Source organism: Camarhynchus parvulus, chromosome 8 (assembly GCF_901933205.1).
Source record: "Camarhynchus parvulus chromosome 8, STF_HiC, whole genome shotgun sequence".
In the NCBI taxonomy this organism is placed as follows: Eukaryota; Metazoa; Chordata; class Aves; order Passeriformes; family Thraupidae; genus Camarhynchus; species Camarhynchus parvulus.
The window spans coordinates 2,078,910-2,089,341 of record NC_044578.1 but is presented as its reverse complement, the minus strand read 5'-3'; the positions used below and the strand labels follow the sequence as shown (position 1 = coordinate 2,089,341).

Sequence of the window (10,432 nt, the reverse complement as noted above, 5' to 3'; positions counted from 1 at the left end):
GGCAATGGCTTTCCCTAAACCAGCGCCGCTCGTAGGCAATCGTTGACTCCTCGGGCATTTCCCTAATTTAATTGTATTTACCGAAAGCGGACAACACGTGCGGGAAGCAGCAGAGCGAAGGGCTCTCGGCGGGATGGATTAAAAAGCCAAACCCCGGGAGCCACCCGCGGCCGAGGGCCCGGGCGGGGGGTTCCGCACCGGGGCAGGGTGGGCGGCCGGGCCCCCTCCCGCCCCGCCGGGCGCCTTTCCCCGGGCCGGGGCTTACCTGGGGCCGCGGCAATACGGTCCTCACATTCACACACACTCCCTCATTTCCTACTTTTTCATATGCTAAAGCCCGCAATGATTAAGTCGTTAACACTTCTGGAAAGAAAAAAAAAATTGAAAACAAAATAAAAGAAAAAAAGCAAAGAAAAAAAAAGAGAACAAAAAAAAAGTAGCCAGCTAAAAGGTTTATTTATAGTTTCCCTTTGTTATTTTACGTCTTTTTTATTTCTCTCTGTAACTAACCTAATAGATAAATCAATAGCTATTCTCTGGTCTTCCGTTCCCAGCTGGTGCTGCTGCCACTGGAAAATAAAAAATAAAAAAATTAAAAAAAAATAGAAACGCACAGAAAAGTGGTTTCAAAGCCCAAACTTGGTGCTTTTAAGCGCTCCTGCGGCGGCGCATCCGCTGAGCCTGCGCTGCCGAGCGCCCCGAGAGCGGCGGCTCCGGGCGCTGCGCACCGACAGCGGCAGCGGCGAGCCCCGGTGCGGCGGCATTTCCGCGGGGGCCGGGGCCGGTGCCGTCGGGCCCCGTCGGGGCGGGCAGAGCGGAGCCGCCGCCGCTCTTTGTTGACAGTCCATGAAACAACTCGAGTTTTGCATGACTTCACAGCGGGGCGCCTGACGTCAGGCGGTCACGTGGAGCCGCCTCCGAGTATATCTTTAACGGGAAAGTAATCTATCAGGCAGTCGGGACCGCCGCGCTGCCAAAGTGGCGAGCGAGGCCCCGCGACCCCCGGCCTCCTGCCCCCGCCCCGCCCGGCCCGGCCGCCGGCAGCTCCGTCCCCTCCCTCCGCCGAGGGGGGGAAAAAACAGCGGCCAAAAAAAAGCCAGACGAGAGGAGGAAAGAGGGAAGAGGAAAGAAAAAAAAAAGAACCACCAGCCAAGCCGGCGCGGAGGGCGGCGGAGCGGTGCGCGGCGCGGCCGCGGAGCGGAGCGGTGGAGCGGCGGCGGCCCGCGGAGCGGCCCCATGCGCGGCGCCCCGGGGCGCGCATCGCGGCGGGCGGGATCCGGCGGCGCCGCCTGAGCCCCGATGCCCGGCGGCGGGAGGTGACCGGGCGGCCAGGGCAGCCCCGCGGACGGGAGAGCAGCGGGCGCGGCCGCCCCATGCCCCGCGGGGACGGCGCCGCGGGGCGCAGCCGGGCCGCTCGGGTGTAGCCCCCGGGGCCGGTCGGAGGAGCGGCGGGAGCGGGGCGCGGGGGAGCCCGGTGCGGGCGGGAGGCCCCGCCGCCGCCGCCGCGCCCCGTCCGCCGAGCGGGGATGACCCTGTCGGGCGGCGGCAGCGCCAGCGACATGTCCGGCCCCGCCGTCCCGGCGGCCGAGGATGTGGATATCGACGTGGTGGGCGAGGGCGACGACGGGCCGGGCAAGGACAGCGAGGGCGAGGCCGGCAGCCCCGCCGCCCTGCCGCGCCTGCCGCTGGACGAGGCGGCGGAGCTGGCGCTGCCCGCGGAGGCGGGCGCGGAGAGCGGCAGCAGCGGCAGCGGGAGCCCGGCCGGGACGGCCCCGGCGGCGCGGCCGAGGGCGGCAAGGGGGGCGGCGAGGAGGGGGCGAGCGGCGGCGGCGGCGGGGCAGCGGGGCAGAGCAAGCCCAAGAGCAGCCTGGTGAAGCCGCCCTACTCGTATATCGCCCTCATCACCATGGCCATCCTGCAGAGCCCGCAGAAGAAGCTGACGCTCAGCGGCATCTGCGAGTTCATCAGCAACCGCTTCCCCTACTACCGGGAGAAGTTCCCCGCCTGGCAGAACAGCATCCGCCACAACCTCTCCCTCAACGACTGCTTCGTCAAGATCCCCCGGGAGCCCGGCAACCCGGGCAAGGGCAACTACTGGACGCTGGACCCGCAGTCCGAGGACATGTTCGACAACGGCAGCTTCCTCCGCCGCAGGAAGCGCTTCAAGCGGCACCAGCAGGAGCACCTGCGGGACCAGACGGCGCTGATGATGCAGGGCTTCGGTGCCTACGGCCTGGCCGGACCCTACGGCCGCCCCTACGGGCTGCACCCCGGCGCCTACACGCACCCCGCGGCGGCCGCGGCCGCGCTGCAGTACCCCTACATCCCCCCGGTGGGGCCCATGCTGCCGCCCGCCGTGCCGCTGCTGCCGTCCAGCGAGCTCAGCCGCAAAGCCTTCAACTCCCAGCTCAGCCCCAGCCTGCAGCTGCAGCTCAACAGCCTGGGCGCCGCCGGCTCCATCGTCAAGTCGGAGCCCAGCAGCCGCCCGTCCTTCAGCATCGAGAACATCATCGGCGTGCCTGCCGCCAGCTCGGCCGCCAGCGCACAGACTTTCCTGCGGCCGCCGGTCACCGTACAGTCGGCCCTCATGGCCCACCAGCCGCTGGCGCTGGCCAGGACCACCGCGGCCATCGCCCCCATCCTCAGCGTGCCTACCAACATCATCGCGGGGCAGTTCCTGCAGCCCGCGGCCCCCGCCGCCGCCGTGCAGGCCAAGTGGCCGGCGCAGTAGCCCCGGGCAGCGCCCCGGGCAGCTCCGGCCGCCCCCTCGGGGCTCCGCGGCCGCCCGGACCCGGAGCAGCAGCCGCGGGCACCGGCCGCCGCCGCCGCCGCTTGTACATATTTGTATCAAAAATCACTGACGTTGCTTTCGGGGTTTTTATTTTTCTAAAGAGGCGAAAATGACGGTCGCGATTAGGAGCTGCGAACTTTCACTTTTTTTGAAGGTTCTGGCGCTCCGAGCGGTTTTATCCGAAATAAACGAACAAACGAGGGAAAAAAAATGTATAAAAAAGAAATAAGCGGGGGAAATTTTAAATATTAAACGAACGAACAGAAAAAAAAAAAGAGAGAATTTTGGAGAGAAAAAAAAGGAGGAAAAAACGCTGTCATTCTATTATAGAAGTCTGTTTATATATGAATGAATATATGTATTCTAAATGTTATCCCTTCGTGTTGTACACAACTTTGTAAATAAATTTTTAAAATGCTCTGCCCGTCTCTGTGTGAGCGGTGTCTTTGTGACCCCCGCCCGCAGAACGGGCTGCGCGGCCGCGGAGGCTGGAGGCGCGCTCGGGGCGCGGCCGCGGAGCGCCGGTTCTCCGGTGCGGCGGAGCTTTGCGTTCCGCCGGTGGCGGTGCGGGCGGGTTTCCCGCGGTCCCTGCGCCCGGCTCGGCCGCGCAGCCACAGCGCCCGGCCCTGCTCTTTCGCGCGGCGGTGGGGCCGCCATCACCCCGATTCCTTCCAAATCCGACCTTCCCCGGCAGATCCGAGACTCCCGCGAGCGCGCCGTGATGTTTCCCTAAATATATTAATTTTTCTCGGCCTGACTTCAACACTACATCCCGGCGCTGCGGCATTCCCGGCCGGAATAGGTACGCTTTGGGTCTGCGGTCGGGGATAATTATGAGGGAAATTCTTTTAAATAAAACACGTTGGGTTGATTTAATCAATGTTTACTATTTATTTTAGAGGGGGAAAAAATATATATATATTCAGGCCGTGGCCGTGCAGTGTCCGAGTGCGGATCTTTCGTTTAGATCAGAGAAATAATCAGGGTTAAAGCAGCGGTTCTTCCCCCGGGAAGGGATCGGCCTTTCCCAGTTAATTCCCAATAACTCAGCTTTAATGGCAGCTGTTAAAATTAAAAATAATAAGCATACATACATACATATATGTGTATATATACGTGTGTGTTTTCGGGGCTAAAATAAGGAGACAGTTAAAATGAACAAAAAAAGGAATTAATATGTAGCGTTCTAATATTTAAAGCGGCGCGCTGGGGGGTTGAGCCTGCTGAGATCTCGGTGTCTCTTGTGCACTGACAGTGTTTGGTGCTTTATTATCTCCCTCTTACAAAGTTGAATTTTTGTCACCTTGGAAAAGCGTCGCGGATTTCGCTTTTCCGCTCAAATAATTCGTTGTCTTTGTTAGGAAAATCGGCGGCGTAAAATGCAGGCGGGATGCAGGATGCGGCAGGCTCGGCTGCGGGAGGAGCTGAACCAGGAGCTTATTTCCCCTCCAACAACCCTCTGGCAGCCGTGGATTTAAAATAAATATATAAATAAAAGTGTCCTTGCTTTCCTGGTAAGCAGTAAATATTATTTCTTCCTAAGTAAATATTTATACCTCCGCATACATAGACTAAAATAAACCGAGCAGCCCCGGTGATGAGATCGTTTGAACTTTATAAATAAGGACTCGCTAATCATCTGCCGGGGACAGGGAGAACCTGCAGGGAGCGGGGACACGCGGGGCCCTCCGCGGGCACCCACGGCCCCGCGGAACCCCGCGGTGCGTGGCAGTGTCGGAGGAACGAGTTGTTTCACAGTTGTGTCTGGCTAATCGGTTTTACACAAACAGCAAATGGTGGGTGATTCGTGCGATCGAGGGGGTTTCTATATTTAGCCGATCCCCTGGGAAAAAAGAAAGGAGCCTCTGCCCGGAGTCGCTGCGAGGCTCAAGAAGCTGCTGATCCAGGGCTTCCAGAGGACACCGGATAACAGGGGCTCATTCCATTCCCCAGCCTTTGTTACTTATAAAATTACTCGCTCATATTTCCCCACATAGCAGCAATGCCTCGGCTCGGCATCTGCGCGCCGGCGGCAGCGGCAGCGGCAACTTTCCTGCCCGCTGCCTCCCTCCGGGAGCCGCTTCTCCCTCCGTAACCTCCGGCCTCTCTTTCTCTCCCCGCTGTCCCCTCCATCGCCGAGGACAGCGAGGCCCGCAGAAGAAGCCTTTCCGGGGGAAACGGCGGCGGCGGCTCCCGGGGCCGGGCGGCACGGGGAAGGCGCGGGGCTCGGAAAGAACCCCGGGATGAGGCCCCCATCCGGGGCCGCCGGCTGCCCGCAGCCGCGGGGCCGTGAGCGGCAGCGGGGCCGTGCCCGCAGCCGGGGGCTCCCGGTGGCCGCGGGGCTGCAGTGGCGCACCGGGGCCTGCGGGGGGCGCGGCAGCTCCCGCTGCACCCGCGGGGAACGGGCGCGCCCCCCCGGGGCCGGGAGCAGCCTCGGGACCGGGAGCATCCCCGCAGCACCGGGATCCGGGAACACCCCCGGAGCATCCGCGGGACCGGGATCGCCCTCACGGCCCACGGGGTCCGGAGCACCTCCGGGGCTGGGAACACTCCCGGGGCCCGGAGCAACTCCCGGGCCGGGAGTCATCGGGGAGTCCGGGAGCAATTCGGGGGATCGGGAGCGCCCGCAGCCGCCCGGGACGGCACCGACCCGGGCGCGCTCCTGCAGCGGGCGGCACGTCCCGCAGAGTTACCGGCGGGGATCGGAGTAGGGGGTGTCAAAAGTCGGTTCTCGAATAGGGGAGGGTTTGCAGCCGGGACGGGAGCGGCCGGCCCGGCTCCCAGCAGAGCGGGCGCAGTCCCCACAGCCGGGCCGGGGAGAAGCGGGAGCAGCATATCCCGGCGAAGTTCCCTCAGCCACTGGCCACAGCCAGACAACAGAAACTCCTTCGCTTGTTCTTTCCCTTGTTTTCCCTTCCACAAACTTGTCCGCCGCATATGGCAAAACTTGACACGGCCGGTGACAGATGCCCATTAGTATAAGTCATGTCACGTCGGTCCCTGGGGTGTGTTGGAAGTAACTAGATCCGAAACACCGGGAAAATGACCCTCCCGCAGCCCCGAGAGTTTACCCAGAACCGCCACCCCCTGCACCCTCCCCGACCCCGCTCCTTATTTATTCCAATTACGGCCCCGCCGCTCCCTCCGCCCGGGGAAGGGATTTAAAAGAGGATCTGCCGATAGGATCTGGCCTTAATCCTCTAAACCATCACACTGGTTGAAAAGGGGACGAGATGGGGCTCATCAGGGCCATTTCCTCGGCTGATGCGGGGCTCGCGGGGAGCCCTCTCGTTTTCGCGGCGCGGCCGCAGGAGTTGCGCCCCCCTTTCCCCCTGTCGGCGCTACCGGCTCCCAACGCCGTCTATTTATAGCATCACTGGTCTCTCCCGGGCACCGAGCGGGGCTGAAAGTTTCGGGCTAATGGGTGTTGAAAGGCTGCGGCGAGCGCTGGAAAAGCAGGGAAAGACCTTTTGCGTTATTTATACGCGTGTGTTTATCGCGCGTGTGTTTTTATCTCAGTAAGCAGCCCCAGCATTCGGGGTATCCCCCCCGCCTGCCCCCAGGCCAGCCTGTGTGGCCGCAGAAGTGTCCCCGGAGGGGGACAGCGATCGGAGACCCCGCTCCGGAGCTGCGGGAGGGCACAGCCGAGGCCGGGTTTACCGCAGGGGACAGCGCCGGGAGCGCTCCGGGCGGCCGGGGAGCGATGTCCATCGCAGACCTTCCCTTCTCGGTCTGTCGCACCGAGAGGTGGCCGCAGGGAATCATCCACCGGCGACATCGGCCCGCTTTAGGACACGGGCAGCGCTTGAGGACGGCTCCAGCTTCCTCAGGGGTTACGGGCTGGGGCCGGCACCGCCGGTACCGGGGGATTTACCCCGCCGAGCACTGCCCGAGCCGGCCCGGGCTCCGTGTCCTGGGTCGGACAAAAGGGAGGAGCGCCAGCATTTGGCTTTGGGATGAGGCACCCCTCATCTTTCGCGGGGCTCTCGGGGGAGAGGCAGCAAGGATTGCTTTAGGGGAATTGGGGATTTCCCCGCAGCCGTGCGGGTCAGGGGGCAGTTCCCGGGGGATGGGGGAATTCGATGGGATTTTGCCTCTCGGGGCACCTCGGGCAGTTCCGTTCTCTCCCTCGTGTCCGAGGTGCGCTCGGGGCCTGTCCCCGCCTGCTCCGGGGAGGCGGAAAAACAGCCTGGCCATTCTCGGGGGCATTTAATTGGTGTTAAAAGGCGGAGAGTGAAGAATCACAGCGAGCTCCACGCGCAAGTTACGCTGCCCATCCCCGCGGCTGCGGAACAGTCCGGGCATCCCCCGGGGCGGCGACTGATGCGCTTCAACCTCCGCCCGCAGCCGGCAGCGTCCGTGCCATCCATCCCCGCAGCCTCTCCGAGCCGCACCCGGGTAAACACCCGCCATCCAGCTTCCCTGAGAGGCAACTCTTCGATTCCGGGGGCTTTTATTGAATTACGTGTTACCAGTCCTAAAACATTAAGCGTTATGTACTTAAAAGATACAGAGCATAGGTATTACATCCACAGGAAGTATTTTAGTCAGTGAATGTTCAATGTAGCAGGTAGAGATGAACTTAGCACGTCTTCCAGACTGAACTGGGAACAGACTCTTCAGCCATAAAATGCACTTAACAGTCTATTTAATAGTGGCGAGGTCCTTGAAAATGCAATATCCATGCTAATCTTGCCTTTTTCTAAATCAGAAATGAAAAATAGGTCAGGAAGGTAGAACCTTCCCCTTCCATTTAAAATGTGACATTTAATCTATTTAAATAACTAAGTAAACTTTATTAATCCGGGATTTGGTAAGCAAGCCGAGGAAGATGGAACCGTGCGACTTTATTAAGACGGCAAAATGTGAGAGAGAGAGTCCTTGAACTCCAGGTGCCATAAAATCCCTAAAATCCCGGTTTTCTTGAGCTTCAGCGAAAAGGGAAAAACCGGGACACAGGAAAACCGCCCGACCTCTGCTGTCCAGGAAAGGATGGAAGGAAAGGTCCTGCTCTGCTTTACCGAGGACTCGGAGCATCCCTCGGGCTGGGATCCCCGGGTCGGACGAGGGAAAGTCCGTGTAGCCCAGCGCCCAGAAAATGGCAGAAATTCAAGAGAAAACCCCAAACCCTCAGTAATCTGTAATTACTTTATTAAGTGCCAATATTTAATGGGGGAAAATAAAAATAAATCCATCTCCCCGCGGGCTCAGGTAGTGGTTTGTGACACGTTTAGTCCTGGTTTTGCTCGGCAAAGGAGAACGCGAAAGAGCCGAGGCTGCAGAGGGCTCAGAGCGGGGCTCGCAGAGGGGCTCCGCGCCCGCCACATCCCGAGCGATGTCCTGGGCTCAGGATAATCTGGGAATCTGCAGATTGGGAATCTGCAATTACAAACGCCTCCAGAGTTTGTTCCCTCGCTCGCTCCGGCACCACGGCTCCGCTCACAAACGAAATTCTGCAAGAGCCGGAACTTTTTATGGCCGCAGGTTCTTCACCCCCGCCCGCCCTAGCAAAGACTTTCTCGTTATTCTGGCTGCATTTCATCCCAAATTTACGGATTTTTGCCTTGCCAGCGCTCGGCTGCCATCAAGCCACAGAGCTGGGGTAGAGGAGAGGAGGCAGCGGAGCTCCGAAGCCTCCCGAGAACGCCAAGGGTTAAGAAAAGCCGTTTATCTGCTCATTATCGGCTTCTCCTCACTCCTGAGCACCAAACCGCGCTCGGCTCCTACCCCGCCGTATCAATGTGTCCTGAATGCCTTTTCCAGTCATTGATCTGGTCAAAGTCACCGCAGAAACACAAGTGACAGAGACTCAATTCCAGGCGACGCGCCCGATGCGAGTATTTAGAAAGCATTCAATAAAAAAGCTTTCGCGGGGAGTGAATGATTTCACCTTGCAACAAAGAGCGCTCGGCTAATTGAAATAATGCACTTGAATGTGCGGCCGTGGGCTCCTGCTCGCTTATCCCAGCTCCAGCACGGAATTAGCAATAATCTCCAAGGAAAAACCCAAAAACTCCTCTTTTTTTAAAAAATTTATTTTTTTATTTTTCCTTTTTTTTTTTTTTTCTGGTAATAGTTCACAGGCAATGAGCACGGACTCGGGGGCAGCTGAGTTATCAGCGCTCCCCGGCCTTGCTCTTTGGGGAATTCCGGGCATGGAAAATCCTGGAGGGGAGAGTGAAAGGAGAGGAGAGAGGCAGTGAAATAGGAATCTGCCCTGGTGATTGCTCAGGCTGGGTAATTCACTTGTTTCAGCGCCATAGAGCAGCTCCAGCCGCTGTGTGTTCAGGAGGTGGAACTCTAAGTTAGTTTGTAATTGTAGGATTATCCTTATTTTACAGACTTGTCAGTTCCAGACATCCTGTCAAAATCCTGACATGGACACACTTTACCCAGCAGGAATACAAATTATTGAGTATATCAGATTAGGAAAACTATATGAAATTTGATGGGCATAATCTGCCATTTTCCACAGGATTATGGCTTCAAACACCTTGGCAAGCCAGCAGACAGGTGTGATGTTTACCTTTATCTGTTTAAGAGAGATTTCAGTCTCTTCACACCACCCCACATGAGGCAACAGCACAAGTGGCTGAAATTATGGCAGGTGTAAGAGGGACCAGGATGTCCAAAGGATTTGCACTCACGAATATTTGGGATAGTGGAAATCAGCATCCTGCATTGAAAAAACATCAAGGAAGAAAAGCTATCTCTGGTGTTACAAAATATTATATTTATAGTGGTTTTATACTTTAAAAATAATCTGCACATCTGAAAAAAAATCACTTTGTTTTGCAGTAATCTCTGGTTACTTTAATATTTCTATTTAAGTGGTCAGATGTTTCTTGACCACATTTGTTTTTTTTGTAGCAGCTGTGTTTAAATCCACCACAACTTTCAGCCCTGGGATTCCAGCCCAAGGAGAGCACTGCTGCCAGCTCACCTGGCAGGTGTGGCCATGAAACCCTCAGTACGTGGTGGTAGTTTTAAGGATAATCAGCTTTCTGTTCAGTTTCATGCCCTGACCTCAGTCAGACACACAACCAGAAGAAAAGACCAGGCTGGATGGGGTTTGGAGCAGCCTGGGATAGTGGAAGGTGTCCCTGCCCATCCTTGAGGTCTCCTTCAACCCAGCCCATCCTGTGATTCTCTGATTTTTGTTATGCTCTGTGTTTTGTTGAGAGAATGAAAAGGGGCAAGACTGAAAGGTTTAAAAGTGAGGCCTATGGTGCATCACAGAGATTCCAGAGTCCTCCTGGCTGTGTCCCGACAGCCTCAAGGGATGGCCCTGCCTGAGCAGGGGCGGCACCAATGACCCCGCTGTGTATTCCAGCCTGACCCAGCCTGGCATTCTGTACTTTGTTCCCAGATATTGTCTCCGAGTTGTAAGGGCTGAGGGGCTGCTCCCCAGCTGGCATGGTAGAAAAACACAAATCCCAGACGGGTTTGGGTTTAAAGGACCTTAAAGTCCATCCAGTGCCACCCCTGCCATGTCAGGGACACGTTCCCCTACCCCAGCTTGTTCCAAGCCCCATCCAACCTGGCCTTGGACACTTCCAGGGATCCAGGGGCAGCCGCAGATTCTCTGGGCACCTGTGCCAGGGCCTGCCCACCCTCACAGCCAGGAATTCCTTCCCAATA

General features: G+C 58.2%; 1 protein-coding gene across 1 annotated transcript; it reads left to right on the top strand.

Moving 5' to 3' along the window:
* The first annotated feature begins 1,496 nt into the window (after window positions 1–1,496).
* On the top strand, window positions 1,497–3,215 carry FOXD3 (forkhead box D3). The gene is given in 2 exon segments (XM_030953515.1): window positions 1,497–1,761; window positions 1,764–3,215. Coding segments are annotated over 2 exon segments (1,203 nt in total). The 5' UTR covers window positions 1,497–1,526; the 3' UTR covers window positions 2,732–3,215.
* Window positions 3,216–10,432: the final 7,217 nt, after the last annotated feature.